At 47.0% G+C, this 17,304-nt stretch overlaps 1 protein-coding gene across 1 annotated transcript in view; it reads left to right on the forward strand.

The window, feature by feature from the left end:
• Positions 1 to 17,304, forward strand: part of LOC115103879 (nucleosome-remodeling factor subunit BPTF-like) — a 56,831-nt gene that overhangs the window by 14,453 nt on the left and 25,074 nt on the right. The window contains 11 exon segments of the mRNA XM_029624902.2: positions 1,048 to 1,287; positions 1,827 to 2,018; positions 2,827 to 3,176; positions 4,283 to 4,501; positions 4,952 to 5,100; positions 6,238 to 6,369; positions 13,062 to 13,191; positions 13,754 to 13,889; positions 14,244 to 14,765; positions 15,015 to 15,400; positions 15,403 to 16,937. Of these exon segments, the coding sequence (XP_029480762.2) occupies positions 1,048 to 1,287; positions 1,827 to 2,018; positions 2,827 to 3,176; positions 4,283 to 4,501; positions 4,952 to 5,100; positions 6,238 to 6,369; positions 13,062 to 13,191; positions 13,754 to 13,889; positions 14,244 to 14,765; positions 15,015 to 15,400; positions 15,403 to 16,937 (3,991 nt within the window).

Raw genomic sequence — 17,304 nt, forward strand, 5'->3', positions numbered from 1 at the left:
AAATCACCTGCTTCGTCACAGAGTCCGATTTCAATTACTCCCCATGTGGTCCTGCCATAGAGGGGAAGTCGCACATGAATACAGGCTCTGTTTCTTTGTTCTACCGTATTGAGCAGTTGTATAAACCGTGACAAGTTCATTTTGAGGCGGTGTTCAATTCAAAGCACAGATGGGTGCTATCAGGTGCTCGTTGGCCATTCCTATAGTATAGCCCAGAGAGATGCACTGTTAGTGGCGGGCTTTCAAGCACAGGTGGGTGCTATAAGGTGCTCATTCCCAGACAGACTCCATGGCCATTCCTATAGTATAACCCAGAGAGATGCACTGTTAGTGGCGGGCTTTCAAGCACAGGTGGGTGCTATAAGGTGCTCATTCCCAGACAGACTCCATGGCCATTCCTATAGTATAACCCAGAGAGATGTACTGTTAGTGGCGGGCTTTCAAGCACAGGTGGGTGCTATAAGGTGCTCATTCCCAGACAGACTCCATGGCCATTCCTGTAGTATAACCCAGAGAGATGTACTGTTAGTGGCGGGCTTTCAAGCACAGGTGTGAATGTTTGATTAGTCTGGCAGAATTGCGCCGTGGTCAAACCAGAAGATGTATCGATTTCAGCGTGCTCTGTTAGTGCGGGATAAAGCTTTAGCGAATGCACAGGCTGACTGACTCTATATACACACACCATCACTTGCTGGCAAGAATACGAAGAATGCTCTGAGTTAGAACTGTTTTATGGGCTAGTCAATAAAACCGTAGTTTATGCTCAGACCGTATGAGACAGTCGAGGTGTAGCTCAGGGGTGCGTAACGCAGCACCTGGATTTCTACAGTCCTGCTGGTTTCAGTTTCTACACGACTAATCACCGTAACTCTGTGTTGTCCTTGATCGTGTTTAGTCTACACACGGCTAGTTATTTTATATTTTTGGGGGGCTGAGCGTTTTTAAGGATGTTTAGTTTTCCCACAATGAAACATTTAGACATGCATAATATGTATTTTGACGATCTAATCAATGAAATGAATCAATCCATCGGTGTCCCTTCTCCAGAGGAGATCCTGAACCGGCTGAGGGCCAAGCAGGAGCAGGAGCTGGAGGAGATGAAGCGCCGGGCGGCCGAGGAGAGAGAGAAGGCGGAGGCGCAGGGAACTCTCCGGAAGGAGGAGGAGACGGAGGGGGCGGAGCCAAAGGAGAAGACTGACGACCCAGAGAAGAAGGGAGAGGAGAAGGGAGCAGGGGAGGGTAAAGCTGAGAAGGACAAGGCGACCAAAGAGGGGACTACCAACACAGGTAAGAGACACACACACACACACACACTATTTAACTACAACTACCGCTACATCGTGGTCCTACAGGCTTTACGGGCTGTTTGATAGTACTGCGATTTGATATTGAGCAATGTAGGCCTAATGAATTATTGATCCGTTTCCCACTGCGCTCTCCTCTTTCTGAGCCAATTAGAAATCCCTTGTGTTGCGCTGTCAACCCATCGGAGACCACTTTGCCAACTTAAAACAATGCCTTCAGCAATATTGCTGATAACCCCTCCGTGATAATCGTCCTCGCACCAAGTTTTACACAATGCCTACTAGTCTCATTACAATACAGCATCTTCTATATGCACACGCTGGAGGTACTTGTTGCGCATATTCCACACAGTCTGATACATACACTTTGACCAACTCTGTTTGAAATGTGCCATTTTATTGGCTGCCATCTTGGCACCACAAGTTCCAAGATAATTTGCGTTCTAGCTAGAATGCAGTTAAAACGTTTTCAACATGTAGCATAGTTTGCCAAACTCTGAATATCTGCTTCTCTGATTGAAGCCGAGCTGGCTCCTTCTACTGGTGACTGCTCCATCCCCGAGGGGAGTAAGCCTGATCTCCCGGCTCCACAACCCACCCTCCCGGCAACAGAGGCCCCCAGCCCTGCCGTGGGGGGGCAAGACCTCCCTACCGGGGCCCGAGAGCCTGGGGACGAGGCCAAAACCAACATCGAGGGCGTGCAGGAGGCTGAAGGTACCAAGGGGGTGGTGTCTCTGTGAACTTTGAACCCCATTCATGATCCCCCTCCATTCAATTCCTGTGCATGGGTTGTTCCTCCCCACACATCCCGCCTCCCCCATGTCGGATCGCTCTACCATTGGTCGCTGTCCCTCTTGCATCCCTCATTTCATTGGCTGTCAATGACCAGTTGCTGGTCGCAACTCTGCTGAATACACGCTTTTATTTCATTCCAAAATAACGCTTAAAGCGAATTGCTTTGATATGCAATCAGACTAAATAGCTTGGCATGAATCACAATGACTTTAAGACAAAACATTTGATTCTGAACCTTGCGTGTTAAACAGGCCTTTAATGCATGGGTCCAGATCACTATTACTATGAATCATCATACCCCTATTGGCTGTGTAAAAGGCTGTGTGAGGGCACTACAGGAATGACGCGCATGCTGCTTCATGACACTAGAGGGCACCATTGCATGTCATTTGAACTTTTGAAGGGACTGTCGGTTGGGTCTTCTCTTGAGAAGTCCACATCCCAGGCAAACAAAAATATATAGATTTGATTACATGCCACAATCCAAAATGAACGGAAAAAGATCGGCACCGTATCATTTCCGGACTCCCTGGGTCGAGGCATGTAGCTGGATCCACATACATGATTGTGTGGGATGTGGACTCATTTTGACATATGACTAACTTCGACATCTGAAAATAACAGTCAAACTTTGATTTTGCAGTATAACATCCCTTTAAAGCATGATTTTAAATAGTGACTTATGTTGTGATTTAAAAAATTTTTTTTTATGTATTTGTGGTTTTAGAGAAGGCACGTTCTGAGTCTAGCTCTCCCAGGGGAGAGGGGGTCCCCAGCCTGAGCCAGCCCCCTCATCCCAGTGGTGAGGAGAACAGTAACAGCAGCACCATTGCCAGGGAGGCCCCCAGGGTCCCGGAAGAGCCCGACCTGGCTGACAGGTCCTCTCAGTCCTCTATCAACAGCCAGGACGACCAGGGGGTGAACGGCGAGGCCGGTGGAAAGCGGTCGGCAGTCACGCCGGGCGGCCGCATGGTGACCCGCCTGCGTAACCCGGAGAGTAAGCTGAGCCAGCTGAAGAGCAAGAAGGTGGAGGAAGCCGTGAACGAGGCCAACAAGGGCTACAAGGAGGGCAAAGAGGTGATCACTATTCATCTACAAAAAAATAGTGATTAGCTGTTGGATTCCTAGCTGTCCTTAGGTTGTTGCCCGGTGTACCAAACTTTTTTCGTAATCGTGGGCCAAATCAAAATCAAATTTATTTATATAGCCCTTCTTACATCAGCTGATATATCAAAGTGCTGTACAGAAACTCAGCCTAAAATCCCAAACACGGTGGCTAGGAAAAACTCCCTAGAAAGGCCAGAACTTTGGAAGAAACCTAGAGAAGAACCAGGCTATGAGGGGTGGCCAGTCCTCTTCTAGTTGTGCCGGGTGGAGATTATAACAGAACATGGCCAAGATGTTCAAATGTTCATAAATGACCAGCAGGGTCAAATAAAAATAATCACAGTAGTTGTCGAGGGTGCAACAAGTCAGCACCTCAGGAGTAAATGTCAGTTGGCTTTTCATAGCCGATCATTGAGAGTATCTCTACCGCTCCTTCTGTCTCTAGAGAGTTGAAAACAGCAGGTCTGGTAGCACTTCCGGTGAACAGTTGAAACTGTAGCAGCAGCACGGCCAGGTGGACTGGGGACAGCAAAGAGTCCTCATGCCAGGTAGTCCTGAGGCATGGTCCTAGGGCTCAGGTTTTCCAAGAGAGAGCGAGGAAAGAAAGAGAATTTGAGAGAGCATACTTAAATTCACACAGGACACCGGATAAGACAGGAGAAATACTCCAGATATAACAGACTGACCCTCGCCCCCCGACACATAAAACTACTGCAGCATAAATACTGGAGGCTGAGACAGCAGGGGTCAGGAGACACTGTGGCCCCATCCGATGATACCCCCGGACAGGGCCAAACAGGCATGATATTACTCCACCCACTTTGCCAAAGCACAGCCCCCCCACACCACTAGAGGGATATCTTCAACCACCAACTTACCATCCTGAGACAAGGCCGAGTATAGCCCACAAAGATCTCCGCCACGGCACAACCCAAGGGGGGGGGGGCGCCAACCCAGATGTTTTGTTTTGTTCTAAAAATATCATGCATTTATTTCAATCCAAGTGTCGCTCGTCTGTTATCAAAATATAATGTATTTGATTTACCTTTGATTTGACCCCCCTCTCCTCACTCCAGGTGCTGGTGGTGACCCCGGCAGGCGACGTGTCGCGTCTCAGCACCCGCAGCCTAACAAGCAAGGAGGTGGTGATGAAGGGCACACTCAGCCACTTCTTCAAGCTGGGCCAGGAGGGCAAGTACCGCGTCTACCACAACCAATACAGCGGAAATACGCTGGCCCTCAACAAGCCCCAGCACCGGGAGGACCTGGACAAGCGGCGACACCTCTCGCACAAGGTAAACTTTAAGATAAAACCAATTTTAAGATAACTTTAGCTTGCACACGCCTGAAGGAGTCAACAAAAACTTGAACAAATAAACACTTGCGATAAGTTTTAAGTTCAACTGTTTAAAGGGATACTTTGAGATTTTAGCAATGAAGCCCTTTATCTACTTCCCTAGAGTCCGGTTAACTTGTGGATAGCTTTTATGCCTCCGCGTCCACTATAAAGGAAGTTTGAGGTAGTGCTAACTAGCCAATGCCAACTAGCGTTAGCGCAATGACTGGAAGTCTACAGGATAGCAATTGCGCTAGTTAGCAACTTTCTGCAAACCGCACGCAGAGACATAAGAATGGTATTCATGAGTTTGTAAAGCATTTTTAAGTTTGTTTTAGATGTACAGTGCTTTGTGATTTCCCCATGTAATGAAAAGCTCTCCACATATAAAACGTATTTTATTATCCAGTTTTGCATGACGCCGGCAGGCGACTTCAAGTGGAACGGCTCCATCCACGGCTCCAAAGTGCTGACCGTCTCCACGCTGCGCCTCACCATCATCCAGCTGGAGACCAATGTGCCCGCACCCTTCATGCACCCCAACTGGGCCTCACACAGGTACGGATGTAATGTGGGCTCTGTGTGTGTTTGAGATCCTAGTTGGTTGACTTATGTGTTATGAAAGAATATGATCAAAATGTTTTTAACCCATAAGAGTCTAATCCAGGGGTGGGTTCTACTAAGCTATTTGATTTAGAATTTTAAGACCCCTTGAAGTATCACAACAAAGTGGAATGATTATATTTTTTTGTCTTACTGCTATTAGCCCGTACAAACGCTTTGAATAGCAGATTCACTACATTGAACAACAGCCCCCCAAAAAAAATGAAAGGGAAGTTTGTTTTTAAGTGTCTGTCCTGAGAGAGAGAAGAAAGATCAGGAAACATACATTTTTTTGGACATGTATTTAACCCCTTTTTTTGGCATTAAACAGTCTCCATTTAAACTTCCATAAATGTTTTCAACTGGCACCGGGGGGACCTTCAGACGAATCTTGTGCGGCATGTGGGCGTCCTAGAACAAAACAACCAAGAGGTATATGTTCGTGAGAGTCTCACCTTTCCACAGAGGACTCACATTAGTGTTGTTGCCCAAACTCTTCGGACACTACAGACAGAAGTTGGCAGATGGGCTGTACCGACTTCAGACGGGTCCAAAGATGCTCGTGGGGGTCGTAGAGCAACATGGAGAACACCATCGTGTTAGTGAGAGTCATCTTTCTATAGCTTTGTAGGCCAAACCGTTTGGAATGCTACGGACGATTTTCGGGGAAGGCTCGTGGTCTGACAAACACCGCTCTAGCTCTTTGACTGATCCAATGCATAAAAAACTTTAGCTTAAACAGAGTTTTTCATTTTTTCTGTTGATATATTATGCTAATTGGATTTATGCAGGGGCGTGGACATCGACCGTAGGGGGTTAAGTGTTCGTTTAACCATTGTGTGCTCTTCCTCATCGGAGGAGGGGGCACAGGCTATTATTTAGATACTAATGTGTGACATCATTTGGTGATAACGTGTTTGTTTTTACATGTTCATTGAAGTTAGCGTGCACTGCTCTTGTTCAGTTCTGACCCCAGCAGTCCCAGGTGACAGATAAAGTCACACTGTTGTGATTTGATGTCACCATGCTTCCACATGATGATGAATAACACCATTGTCTGACTCCCTTTGGCTTTGTTTTGGTTTTCATCAGGAACAACTGGATTAAGGCGGTGCAGATGTGCAGTAAGGCCAGGGAGTTTGCCCTGGCCATGGCCATCTTGGAGTGTGCCATCAAACCTGTGGCCCTGCTCCCTGTCTGGAAGGACTCTCTGGGACACACTAGGCGAGTAGACTCAGAGCACACACACACACACACACACAGCCACGTCTTTCACTTTAAACTGGCATCAAGGGAACCTAATTCACCGTGTTATGCCATCCTTACATTACCACTTCAAATAATTCCTTAATACCATTTAATCATACAAGTCTGCAGCCACTTCAAAGTCGAACTTCTTAGAACAAGTGCAAACCCTAGACCAGTGGCAGCTGCTGAATATCCAGGGTGGGGTGGTAGGAGATGTGAACAAAGTAGCAGAAATATAATGCCAAGTTTTCAAACTATCTGTAGTTTCTTTGAATAGATGTATATAAAGAAATCTGTGCAACAGCATAAATACACCTATTTCACTTTTGCATGTAAAAAAATAAATAATAAATGACCACTGTTAAAGTTGATGTTTCAAGTATCCCTATATTTCTGTTATTACGGCTCTATCACTCTGTTATTAGTGCGCCTGTGCAGGAGTCTTGTTGATGAACCTGGCCTGAGTGCAATGGCAACCATGTATTGTGCTGAAACGGTTGAGTAAACGTTGTTAAACTGGAACCTTGTCGTTGTCATTTTGAATTAACATTGGCAGCAGAGGATGGTTAATAACTACAATGTGCCACCTTGCTTCGAGGATAACAGGTCGCATGAAAGTGGGAATATGAACTTGGAATCTGGACACGGGTTACTAATCTGGACAAGAAAAAGCAAGCACTTGAGGTGGTATTATCGCTCGAAGGATGAGCGAGAGATACAGCACTGGAAATATCTGTTGAGGATTTGAATAAGGATGATGGTACGGGAACTTACGAGACATATTCAAACGTTGACAGTGTTACTAGAGACATTTCGGTTGCAATGACGGACTACATAACGTTAATTGATTTCGAACAGAGGTACAATAGGATGCGCAAGTACGAGATGGTTCTCCCGGATGCAGTGTTAGCTTTCAAGTTGATAGATACTTCCTGTCTGGACAGTTGGTTTTTGACTGCTTGTACAGTGCTGACTTTTGCGTCAATGAAGTCGGCACTAAAAATACATTTGGGTGAAAAGACGTCTGTCGTGCCAATAACAGATGGAATGCGAGTGATTGACGCAGCATATTACACTGAGCAGCAGAGAAAAGGCGCCAAAAAGTCACGTTCTCACGACAACCAGATGAGGGCGCCATTGCCCGGTACAAATCCACTGGACAGATATTAAAATGTGTTTTTTTGTCAATGCACTTACCGTTTGGTTAAAGACTGTCCTCATAAAATGAACAAGTTAAACTAACAGAGGAAAATGTAAACACAGAGAGAGAGCTGTGTAACATTACACTGTTTTCAAACCAGTCTTCTTCATAGTTGAATCCTTAGGATCTGCTATGATTGATACTGTGTGTACACGCACAGTGTGTGGTGCAAAATGGATTGATAGCTATGTCAGTGAACTAAATATGAAATAAGTACAAACTATGATTGACACACTAAGCAACCGAGCTTTCAAATTTGGAGATGGGAGAATCGTCCATTCTACCAAGATAGTTAGGATACTGGCAAAATTGGTCAGACTAAGTCACATTGAAATAGGTGGTCCCTACTATTAAAAACTCAATGCACAATGTTCATGGTTACAGCCCATACCACCTAGTGTTGGGGCAGAACCCTGATCTTCCCTCTGTACTGGGTGACAAGCCAACAGCACTAGAAGGGACCAGTGTGAGTGCATGGGTGGGACAGCACCTTTCAGCACGACATACAGCAAGAAAAGCTTTCACTGAACCAGAGTGTTCAGAGAGAATTCACAGCACTCTGCATTAACCTCTTTGACCCACGGATGAGACGTACGAGACTGGAAACAAAGTGCACGACAAACGAGTTGACTGTCAAGAGTGGAAAGGACCGGGAGTAGTCATTGGCTAAGATGGTGTGGTGATATTTGTGAGGCACCATTGTCAGGGTGCATCACTCAAGATTGCGGAAAGTAAATGATCAACAAGATGGAGGGGCTGTTGCTGAGAATCAGGCTGTATCACATCCAGCTGTGATTGGGAGTCCCATAGGATGGTGCACAGTTGGCCCGGGGTAGGCTGTCATTGTAAATACGAATTTGTTCTTAACTGACTTGCCTAGTTAAATAAAGATTACACACACACACTGCCCAAAAAGTTATTTGGTTGACATTTACGAATGTCCCCATTACCAGTAAAACATAATCAAAACCTATTTCTTTCACTTACTTGCTGTGCTGTTTCATTGCATCCCTACTGGTACAAAGTCAAGGCAGCAATGCTGAGTACAGGTAGAAAAATGTCACAAGTGGATCCTGTAGTCTTCTTATTGGCTTGATCAAGGGCAGCAGGGTAGTCTAGTGGTTAGAGTGTTGGACTAGTAACCGGAAGGTTTCAAATCCCCGAGCTGACAAGGTACAAATCTGTCGTTCTGCCCCTGAACAGGCAGTTAACCCACTGTTCCTAGGCCGTCATTGAAAATAAGAATTTGTTCTTAACTGACTTGCCTAGTTAAATAAAGGCAAACATTTTTTTTATTCATTTGTTTCATTCTCAACCAGGATTTCTATGGAATGCAGTTTGGGTCTTTGCGTGTCAAATATGCCTGTTGACCAATCAGGACCTGAATATGACTGCACGTCATATAATCATTTAACACGTTCATACATTTTTGACATGGTTATTACAAATTGATTACACTTTCACTTGTATTTCATGTCACAACGATTCATCGATACGTATGCTATGATGCTGGTGAAGTTGTCTCGCTGGTAATTTTTTAAAAAGCTAGCTAGCTCATGAATGCAAACAATGTTCTTCCCCAAATATAGCAAAACGACAATCTGTTTCAGTAGCTATAGTTAGCCTGCTAACTGTATAGCTAGGTGTCATCATCTAAAATAACCCTAATTTCTAAGACAGTTTTTATTTGAGTAATGGTGGTCGGACCCATCTATGTGAAGCTAGCCACAATAGTAGATTGTGGTTAGCCTTCAAAATAAAAGTATGGCATAATTCTACTATTAGTATTTATTTGCATCACTGTCAATAACCTACTTTTATTTTGAGGGAAAACTGCAAATTCCACTATTATGCCTAATCCTTATTGCTTCACAACTCATAATCAAGTCCGGTTGAGCCTCACTAGCCAGATGAAGCTTGCTGGCTGCTTATAACGTTTGCTTTGGGAAACAGGGTTAAGTAGCTGGCTAGCTATTTATTTTCATGAACTGTGAACTTTCATGAACTCATGAACTTTCAATGTGGCAACCTAGCTAATACTTACTCACAAGGATTCCAAAATCATTGCAAAGAATAATGAACATGACTGCAGTTTCTACTGGTCATTGTTTTCAGGCTGGTTGTATTGGTGCTAGCTAGGTACCAAGCTAAAGCTAGCTACCCCAAAAGTTGCGGTCGTAGAAATGATGCTTTATTACCAACGTGGTATTGTAAACACATCATTCGTGGCCGGTGTTTGCTTGTTTGCAGACATTTTTGTACAGCTTTAACAGTGCTACTGTATCTTTTTTGACACACAAAGACCCAAACGGCGTTCCATAGTATGTATGTCGGCTTTGACATCGGTTTTGCACATCAGCGTTCAACTAGACATCAGCTGATACCGATGTTGGCATTTTTAGCTAATGTTCACCGATATATCGTGCATCCCTAATGGTCACTGAAACTGATACAGGAAATGGAGCAGAGACCTTCAACCATGACACAGGTAAGTACTATTGAGAGTTCAAATTAGGAAACCATCCAACAACAGCCACATGTGTTAAGACAGCATGGTTGTTCCAATCTGAAAACTGGACAAACTGTTAAATACATGGACAGAGAAAGTGGTATTCCACACACAGCAACTGTCATTGGACGAGCAGGAAAAGCCAAAGGAAAACACCAGAACTGGTACAACTTGCAGTACTCTGAACCAGCTACACTTTCTGGTACAAACAGGGTCAGCTGACCTGTCACTTGTTAATAAGCTCAGAATTGAACCAATGGAAAATCGAGAAACAAAGGACGTGTCTTTTGACGCAGCTAAACTAGATGAGCCCTGTAATTGGAGGAAAAATGTAGCGTTTGTGGAAGTCAAAGACATTGGCCAAGAATGTGTCTCAAAAAAGGTGGGTGTGTACCCTTAAAGAATCCTTAACTGGAATAGTGCCTAAAGCACATTTAGTGGCTAGAGGTTTTGAGGAGCTGGCTGATAAACAACTCCCAAAAGACTCACGAACATGCGCCGCAGAGTCACTCAGATTGTTGCTGTCAGTGATCTGCCAGAAAAAATTGAAACTTCATTCCATAGACATGAAATCTGCATTTTTGAAGGGAATAGAGCTGTCAAGGGACATTCACATCCGACCTCCGCCTGAAGCTAACAGCGAAGGAACACTGGAGGGGAAGAAAAGGTGTGTGTATGGACTGGCAGATGCATCCCTACTGGTACAAAGTCAAGGCAGCAATGCTGAGTACAGGTAGAAAAATGTCACAAGTGGATCCTGCAGTCTTTTTATTGGCTCGATCAAGATTGCAATGTGACTGGAGTACTTGCCTGTCATGTTGATGACTTTATCTGGGGTGGCTCACAGACATTTTGCTACAACTGTGATTCCATACCTCAGAGCTGTTTTCCAGGTCGGCCACAAAGGAGCAGCTTGCTGGCTGTCTGATTTTAAAAAAGGAACATCCGGTCTTTTTTATTGAACCTTTATTCAACTAGGCAAGTCAGTTAAGAACACATTCTTATTTACAATGGCAACCTAGGAACAGTAGGTTAACTGCCTTGTTCAGGGGCAGAACGACCTTTATTCAACTAGGCAAGTCAGTTAAGAACACATTCTCATTTACAATGGCAACCTAGGAACAGTGGGTTAACTGCCTTGTTCAGGGGCAGAACGACAGACTTAACCTTTCAGTTACTGGTTCAAAGATCTAACCACTAGGCTACCTGCCACGCCAATGTTGGCAGGTAGCCTGTGCTCCTAAAGGCACTCAGTAATGGAAAGTGACAGCTTGAGTTATACAAATAATTTTGTCACACAACCCATCTGTAATGGGTAACTTAAATAATAGTTGTGACGTTTTAATTATGTTTTTGATGTTTTATTCTTTAAAGAAAAGTGGGGGATTGTTAAATTCATGTTTCAAGTATCCCTATATTACTGTTATTACAGTGCTATCACTCCGTTATTAATGCGCCTGCGCAGGAGTCTTGTTGATGAACCTGGCCTGAGTGCAATGGCAACCATGTATTGTGCTGAAACGGTTGAGTAAACGTTGTTAAACTGGAACCTTGTCGTTGTGTCATTTTGAGTTAACGCCACTGCTGAATATGCTGCTTTGAACAGATTAAATTATACTGTTTAGAACGAGCAGCCAGCTCACAAAGTGCACCAGGAAGAACGCAACAAGCATGCAGATGCAATAAGTGAAAACACTATGTTACTGGGGATAAGTAGCTGACATAATGTCTCAAAGCATAGTGCGCTAGGCAGTTAACTTTTTGATTCTGAAATAACTTCATATTTTCAGAGTTAGTCAGATATTCGTTTTGAAAGACTTGACATTGGCATGGGAGCTAGCAAACTGCTAGCTAGCTGCTTATCAAACTCATTCATTTTACCCAAAAAATCAACCAAACTGTTTATCAATGTTTCTCAAAATTACTGGAGCTGTCTTAATTAATTTGCTCATGCTTTGTGATACATGCGGTTTTATGCTTCTTCTTTTTTAGTCCACACATGTTTCCCTGTCACCTACAGTACAACCTGATGATCACTGTGGGGGGAAACAATGCAATTGGCCAGCCACTGTCGTGCTTTTTTTTTTAGAAGGTTCTGGCTAGTGTATCCCTCTGTCCTTGGACTCTTGTTGGATAAACTTCTCCGGTTTATCAAGTCCCAGGCTCCCATGACTGTTAGGACTTACAATTAGCTTTTTGCTTTAGCGCAATCTGTACCTGATTTTAGTGCCAATCTAGCCTCGCGTGGGGAAGTAAGCCGTCTTTCGCGAGACATTTCAACTGTGTATCGGTGATTCGTTACATCCCCAGTGGGCCTCCCGAGTGGTGCACCGGTCTAAGGCACTGCTAGAGGCGTCACTACAGACCCAGGATCGATCCCTGGCTGTAAATAAGAATCAAATCTTGACCTGCCTGGTTAAATAAAGAGTAGAAAATAGTATGAAGCAATGCATTCGGTATGCATTTAAAGTGATATGCGTGTATTAACATTGCCACACAGTGCCTTCCAAATGTAATCCTATTCCCTATATAGTACACTACAAAGGTAGTGCGCTACATAGGGAATAGTGCGCCACATGGAACGTTGCCCTGCTCTAGCAGCTCCTCTGTCTCCTCCTGTTCCTCACACTAAGACCAGTTTACCCAGAGGTGACTAGCAGCAGATAAAATGGCCCACCCCCGGCATGTAAGCACATTATTTCTACGCTAGGGGAAACACTGCTACCTGTTCTACTGATGGGTAAAGACCCCAGCCCTCCTCCTCTTAAGACTTGATTATGTTATAGTAAGGGTGGGTGTGCAGAGTCAGTCAAGGGGCTCGCATCATTTGTGTGTGTGTGTTGCATGGGGCCTTGCCAAGAGCAACAAGGGGGTTTACCCTCCTCTTGAAGGAAGCCGCTTTTGAACTGACCGTGTTTTGACTTTCTCTCTCATCCCCCTTTCTGTGCCACCATGCAGGCTACACCGTATGACGTCCATGGAGCGGGAGGAGAAGGAGAAGGTGAAGAAGCGGGAGAAGAAGCTGGAGGACGAGGAGACCATGCAGCAGGCCACCTGGGTCAAGTACACCTTCCCCATCAAGCACCAGGTATCTCACACACACACACACACACACACACACACAATCACAAACACCCGCACACAGACACACTCACTCAGACACCCACACACACACTTAAGGGCTGCTACACATGCACAGACACATACACCCTTTTCATTTGGCCCTTGTTTACCAACCGAGCCTGGGCCCTTTTAAGTCGAAACGCTACCACTCTATTTATGACCGGGGCCGTTCACCATCACCCCTAATCGCCAGGACGTGTTTAATTGCAACTTCCTGCCTCCCAGAATGGTGAACGGTGCTAAAAAGCCCTTTGATGAGGCGTGAGTGTCCGAGCTCCGGGGGAAGTGTCAACTTTCACATAGTGGCCCTACTAGATGTGTTTACTTAATGGGTGTGAATACCCTCAGGCCCTCTCATTTCTCTCTCTCTTCCCTTCCTCCTCTCACTACTGTCCTCTTCATTTATCGCTCGCTCCCCGCTTCTCTCTCTGCTGCCCGATTTCTTCTTCCCTTTGTATCCTCCCCCCTCTCTCTCCTTTTCACTTCTGTCATTCCGCTCTTTCCGCCTCTCTCTCTCCCGCGTGAAGGTGTGGAAGCAGAAGGGAGAGGAGTATCGTGTGACGGGCTGGGGCGGCTGGAGTTGGATCAGCAAGACTCATGTGCACCGCTTCCTGACCAAGCTGCCCGGCAACACCAACGCCAACTACCGCGCCGAGCTGGAAGGTCAGCAGGAGCGTTCTAGTTTGTGTCCTCTTCATAGAGATAGATAGAGCTCTCATCTTTGTATCTGTGCCTTTATGGCATCTGTGACAGCACTGGCAATGTCAATGCAAAAACAAAATATATCCAAATAAAGATCTTTATCCATCGCTGTGATTTGGTTTGAAAGAAATCAAGGAATTCAGTGGACAAATGTACCTGTAGCTGTCAAACACCTCTTATTTCCTAATTGCCAAAAGTTGTGATAAATGTACGATTCAATTATTAAGTCACATGGGATAACGTCCCCTGTGAAATTGACTACTAATATAAATGTGGCTATGATAACTAAAACATGTATTTTTTCTTCCGTTGCAGCTGCCAGACGTGGCGAGAAATGCAACCTGCTGGACTTGGGCCCAAGGCCAAGGTTGTTCAAAACAACTGTAGTTTCAGAACCCCAGGGAAGCAGAAGACCCGTAGAGAAAGATGGGGGTGCTGCCACCACCACCACTGTCACCCCAGAGCCCTCAGCAGACCGCCTGTCAGGAGAGCAGACCAAGGAAAAGCTAGAGGAGGGAAAGAAAGATGGGGGTGCTGCCACCACCACCACGACCACCCCAGAGCCCTCAGCAGACCGCCTGTCAGGAGAGCAGACCAAGGAAAAGCTAGAGGAGGGAAAGAAAGATGGGGGTGCTGCCACCACCACCACGACCACCCCAGAGCCCTCAGCAGACCGCCTGTCGGGAGAGAAGACGAAGGAAAAGTCAGAGGAGGGAAAGAAAGACGAGAGTGACGGGCCAGCGAAGGTGAAGATGCAAGACTCCGCTGCAGAGGAGGCTGCTGACAAGATGGAGGTGGACCCTAGCCTCTCAGACTCAGGACAAGACGATGAAAAAGGTTAGCGTTTTTATAGACGGTCATTGACTCCCTTGTTGATAGTTAGCGAAGTTAAAGCTATCAAACGCATGCAACATCAGTCACGCGTATTATTGAATCCATCAGGTCTTATACTGCTCTACATGCCAATGTGAAGGGAGGCTCATATACTTCCATACTTGGGCACTAAGCTTCTTCGCCATTGTTCTGACAAGAGAGGATAAGAAAAACGATCCAGTAACTTATGTGTCCATTTTGTTTTTCTCTCAGGGACCTGCAGCAGCCCGGGGACCGAGACGGAGACGACGTGCGCGAGGCAGGAGCTCGGTGAGGGGAATGCAAGGCCCTTCAACTACGACGTGGTGGACGTGGCCCAGGGCTTCCTGACGCGCGTGGCCTACGAGAAGAAGGTCAAGGCCTCCAAGCTGGACGGTCTGCTGGAGCGGCGCGTCAAGCAGCACGCCCTGGAGGAGAAGCAGAGGGCTCAGGTCTCCCTGGCCAGGCCTACCCCAGCGAAGACCACCCCGGCCCTGCCGCAGTCCCCACTCCAGCCCCAAACTCCGACCCAGGCCCAGAGTCCCACAGTGAAATTGGAGTTCAGCACCCCTTCGGTGCCACCTGCGCTTGCTCCGTTGTCAGTCAAAGGGGAGGTGCAGGCGCGCACCCTTCAAAGACCGCTGAGGGGTTCCCTCACCCAGCCACAGCGACCCAGGCCAAAGAGCCTGCAGCTGAAGCATTCCCTAGGACACAAAACCAAATGACCCCCCAGAAACAGGAAGGAGACCTCCCTGAGAGGACTATAGGGCCCACAGGGGCCGGTTCAGGGCAGGAAGGCCTTAAAAGGCCCAGCAGCACAGCGGAACCAATGGAAACTCAGAGTTCAGGTGGGATCCACTACACTGGCAGACCATCAGAGTCTACCAGCGACATGCCCGCTTCCACCGAGGGTGCAGGACCTGAAGTGGCCATTTTTAAACCCCTCTCCACAACAATTTCTCCAAGCAGTATAACCCAGGAGGGCAGCCATAGTGCAGCTACCGTTCCTAAACCTCCCCAGCAAAGCACAGAGAAGAACGGGAAGGGGCCCGAGGAGAGGCAGGGCAACGGACAGAGCAGCACTGAGGCCATCGCCACTGGGTCCCAGCCCTCCTCTCTACCTCAGATCAATGGAAATGACAGCATGGAGGCTAAAGCCTTGATCAACTCTTTACCAACTCCAAACGAGCCCTCCAACGCTCACACTAACAGCTCTGAGGTCAAAGTGAACAGCCTAGGCAAGGCGGAGGGAGAGGGTCAAGTAGTCTCGCCCCTAAAGCCCTTGCTCAACGGCAATGTGGCCCCTGTAGCCGAGAGGACCGGGCCTGACAGCACGGAACCAAGGCCACCTCTAAGGGTAGAGGTGGAGAGCAAGGTCATAGTGTCGGTGCAAGACTGCCAGCCCCCGGTGAAGGTGGCCAGGCTGGAAAACAACATGGAGGCGCTCGGATCTACGACGACCCAGCAGCTCAACAACACCCAGCCCATGGAAGTTAAGCCTGATGCTGCCACGCCCAACAAAATGTCCCCCTCGTCGATGCGCTCTGCGGAGGAGAGCAGCAACAGTGGGGTGGGATCCCTCTGTAAGACCATACTCACCCAGGTAACCACCACAACAACCACCACTGTATCCACAGAGTCTCGGCTAATGGCGGGGGTCTCAAGCTCTTCGGGGACGACGCCCGCGCCCATTGTCTCAACCACCGAGAGCAGCGCAGTGTCCACGCTCACCACCATGACCAAAACCACTGTGACCAAAATGCGCTCACCCACGCCCGACAGCCAATCGGACGAGAGCCAGAGCGAAACGGTGACCGAGTACAAGACCACGCTCTTCGCCGCCCGCAAGGAGTCCTCTCGTTCAACCTCCTCTGTTTCGGGGGTCGTGACCTCGTCGACCTCCACCAAGGGCCGCGTTCACCTCCTCAAGTTCTCGCGCACCAAGAAGACGCGCTCGGGAACCGCCTTGCCATCCTACCGCAAGTTTGTTACTAAGAGCCAGCGTAAGAGCATCTTTGTCCTGCCCAACAACGACCTGAAGAAGCTGGCACGGCGGGGTGGCATCCGTGAGGTGTCCATCTTCAGCTACAATGCCAAGCCGGCCCAGGACATCTGGCCCTACCCCTCGCCCAGACCCACCTATGGCATCACATGGAGGTGAGAACACAGTTTTTGAGATTTCTCATTGGCGCCCCTGTTTTCAACGGGTTAGCGCTTTAACTAACTGCCATTATTTGATATGATTAAGGCCCTGAGTTTTGCCAGACTACCTGGCTAGAGAGAACTCAGGGCTTTAAATATATGGGTTTTCTAGTGCTCCATCTGATTTATGATTAGCGTTAGTTTCAGCCTTGCGCTCCATCAACTCTGAGCTATGATACAGTCACTGCACCACAATAACTGGGACCTCTCGAGAATGAATGCTCCGGCGAACGATATTCACGTCTTATCCTGTTGATTTGTCGGTTATGCCTTCTGTTTGCCGTTAGTGGGTTTGGCCCCTGTGACTCTGTCGTGGCTCTCG

Source organism: Oncorhynchus nerka, linkage group LG21, assembly GCF_034236695.1.
Source record: "Oncorhynchus nerka isolate Pitt River linkage group LG21, Oner_Uvic_2.0, whole genome shotgun sequence".
NCBI classification, from domain to species: domain Eukaryota; kingdom Metazoa; phylum Chordata; class Actinopteri; order Salmoniformes; family Salmonidae; genus Oncorhynchus; species Oncorhynchus nerka.